Raw genomic sequence first — 3,663 nt, forward strand, 5'->3', positions numbered from 1 at the left:
GAGAGAGGGAGGTGTGTGGGTGAGAGAGGGAGGTGTGGGAGAGACAGGGGGAGGCTGGTGGGAGGGTGGTCATCAACAGCAAGTCTACTGAGTGTTATATGTATACTGGAAAAGTATAAAATCTTGTTTGTAAGTGTGGTAGAGGCGGTCGATCTGCTCCTTAGTGAGTTTCTTCATATAACTCTCCAGAATGTCCTTGGTGCTGCTGGGATGATATTCTGGGTAGTGTAAGGACTCCGGGGCTCCCACTCTCCGTAGGAACTCCTCAGAATCCTTCACTAGAGTTTCATACTTGGCGATGATGTCATAGTCAATGGCGCACAGGTGACACCGTGTACCGTAAGGGCGCCAATGATTGTTCCTTACGTAGCCGCCATTAATGAGGTAAGTCACAAACTCCGGCCATGTGATATCTGTCTGAGTGGCGTTTGAACGATACTTCTTGACATATCTGAACGGTGATCCTTGATAACGTGTTCTCTTGGGGCCTTCGACCTTATTTCTGTAGGCGGAGAGGAGACGCTCAAATGGGTGACGCACAATGATGAACTTGGTGAATGTCGCCAACTTGTATTTCATATCCGACTTCTGAAGAAAATAAATACATGTACAGTAATTAAACCATTTAAAACTACTGCCATTGGATATATTGAGTTTAGGGACAGTTCATGTGATCCGCGCCACCTTTAATAGATAACAGGCTACCACTTCTCGGATGTTTTCACGTGTAGAAATGTTTTCCTATTAATATAAAAAATGGCTCCACAGGTGTTGGTCCCCTGATACTTAATATTCATGAGCCACAAGTGAACTCATCATGTTAATGGAGTTCAAGATGAGAAACCAGCCCAGCCAGCCTTCACTTGGGCCGGAGAGTTGAGCCCGAGATCCATCCCTTAGGTTAGGTTAGGTTAGGTTAGGTTAAATGGTCTTCCACGAAGGTACACAGACATTAAACATTTAAGAAACACACGTCTCTATCGGGTAAACAAACACAAATTTTCACGCTTACCGACATTAAGAACCTGATGCACGGCGGTTCGTGAACACTACTGATGAATGTACAGCTGGCATATGGAGGACGTAGGCTACTGTTAGTGAGTGGAAACGTACTGTACACTTCTGAATTAATAACCATTACTTACATTTGACGGTAAAGCCTTCTGAACTTAAGGTAAACACTTGCGATAGACTGTGTAATAATTTGCCTCGAGGGCTCCTTTATATGTGTATCAGTAATATGTTGCTATGTATTTAAACAAACTGTTCCTGTGTATGTAAACAATAGTACTAAACAAAACTACAAAACACCAGGATGAAACTTGTTTGAATAGTGAAGCAAGATGATCATACATACAGGTGCAGAAGCCAGCTGATGACAGAGTGTAGCGAAGTGTGTGAAGACTTACTTGGCGGTTCTCCTTACGAGTGTGTCGGTTCAGTGAGACGTGTGGCTTACGAAATTTCCTGGTGGTGTTGAGGCCCGTCAGCTCCAACCACACCTTCTTCCAGGTAGTGCTCGAAACCTGGTGAGTTGAGGGAAAATTGAGATAAAATATGAATTAATCTTTGAAAACCATTAAAATGAATAGTAAATAGATAGTAAATTATCCTTGTTCTACTTAAATATAATATCCTTGCATAGAGCTACAGATAGGTAACAACATGGCCAGTTTATTAAGATTTCATACATTGTACTATTGTGTTGTCTTCTTTTATATTTGGGCTGGTTTATTGTACCCAAGACTCATAAGCTAACACGGGGGGTCAGACTACAAGTCATCTTCAGATGGTAGTGATGGGAGGCTGAGTTACCGGGTACCTGATTGTGTAGGTGACCTGAGGGATGATGGAACTGCATATATAAAAACTATGGGAGTCACAGCCAGGATTCTCATGACTAGGCTTAGGATAATTATGCATTTAAAAATGGCTAAATATGCATGCAAATATGCAGTAAAACTCCTTTTCTGTACATTTTCTCAGTAAATTTACTTTCCCAGACAGGATGTCGCCGAAGTAGGATTTTTTAAAGAAGAATTAAATACAAAAAACAATATACTAACATAAAGTAATTTATTAAACAATACTGAAAAAAGTATTTTCCTTTTAAGAAAACAGAAGAACAAAAGAGTGTCAGGAGGGAACTAATGGAGCCCGTGCATCTATATCCTGCCTGGCTGAACACGAACCCATCACGTACAGTTCATGTCCACTGACCAGCCAATCACGGCCTAGCTAACCACAGCCTAATGTTGAGCTATATAAACGTCACTTAAGTATGTTCCTTTTGGATATTATGACGCTAAAACAAAATCGCGTATTTTCGATTTTGTATTAGTGCAACATAATGGACATTTATTATATTTCAAATATCAGTAATTTCTGCCCCAGCGTTGCTGTTATGCTCGCGAATTTTTTGACCCTTGAGGTTGAAGAATGTTTTATAATATTTGGGAATTTTCCAAATACTGTATATGCCTTATAAAACAAAAAAATATGAATATGCACTTTAGCTCAAAAATGGCTTAAATATGCATTTGCATATGCACATATGCAAATGCATAATTATCCTAAACCTACTCATGACTATTAAGACAAAATGAGTAAGACAACTATTAACATGACCTTCGGGATGGAGCAGTACATCGCTTGGTGGACGTCGTCTATCAGGAGGTACTTCAGTATCAAACCTTCGTCGAGGATCCGATTCAGAGCCTCGTCAAAGGGCGTGCCTCCACAACCTTCCCGCATGGCAGACCTCCTCTCCTGCTGCTGTGCCTCCCAAAGAGTCTTATTACTCTTTTTAACTTGCTCTTGTGAGGGCACAGTATGTTCTGCCCTCTCCTCAGACTCACCTGCAGGAGTTCAAGAAATTAGTGTCGTAGTATGGGACCTTCCCAGGCCTCAGGTAGGCTGTAACTAATACAGTTTTTGTTCCTCAACATCTCATCAAAGTTTACACTCTTTAGTTGTCCTCAGTCGAGACTGCTGCTCATGTTTCATTGTAATTTTACTCATTGGGTGATTCCTTGTACTTAACATGGAGAGGAACAAGGCAGAAGATGAGGCGCAATTACTACTCAATTATTAATTTGATTGGATACAAATGCTAATTGGAAAGCAATGATAATCGTAGGGTTTTGTTAGCATTGGCGGCCATAGCAATGTCCACAAAGCTGTGATCTCAATATTCCCGTAGTGACACTGTACCGGGCACCTGGCACGGACACAGACAGAACCTGCCACCATCAGCAACATAGTGCAAGGGTTCAATACTTACCCCGGATAATCTTGAGGCCGGCTATATGTGTGAAGGCTCCCTGATACCTGCAAGCGAGTATCGTTAATTTTTTATAGATTCACCTGTGTTATATAAAAAAAAAATAGATTCCCTCTTTATACACAAGCCTTTGTACAGAGGAGGGAATCACTACATACTTACAATAATCCGCCTCAAATACTCTACAGTATGTTTAATCCTTAATATTTTAGAACCCCTCCCCACCCTCCCGTCCCCCAATGCACAGCTCTATATTTTATCACTCAACCTCATCGTCACGTCTTTCGTTCCTACCCTTTCTGTTACCCCTTAAGCGTATGCACAGTCCACGAGGCTGGCGAGGCACGTAAGTCTCTATGTACAGTAAGTTAGGATTAAGT

At 41.4% G+C, this 3,663-nt stretch overlaps 1 protein-coding gene across 1 annotated transcript; it reads right to left on the reverse strand.

Moving 5' to 3' along the window:
* On the reverse strand, positions 1-1,966 carry LOC121870062 (carbohydrate sulfotransferase 11-like). Its single transcript, XM_042371807.1, has 2 exons — positions 1,410-1,966; positions 1-588 (listed from the first exon to the last, which is right to left on the reverse strand). The coding sequence occupies exon 2, from the start codon at positions 577-579 to the stop codon at positions 85-87; it is 495 nt and encodes a 164-aa protein (XP_042227741.1). The 5' UTR covers positions 580-588; positions 1,410-1,966; the 3' UTR covers positions 1-84.
* Between the last annotated feature and the right edge of the window lie 1,697 nt (positions 1,967-3,663).

Source organism: Homarus americanus, unplaced genomic scaffold (genome assembly GCF_018991925.1).
Source record: "Homarus americanus isolate GMGI-L3 unplaced genomic scaffold, GMGI_Hamer_2.0 scaffold27875, whole genome shotgun sequence".
Classification (NCBI taxonomy): Eukaryota; Metazoa; Arthropoda; class Malacostraca; order Decapoda; family Nephropidae; genus Homarus; species Homarus americanus.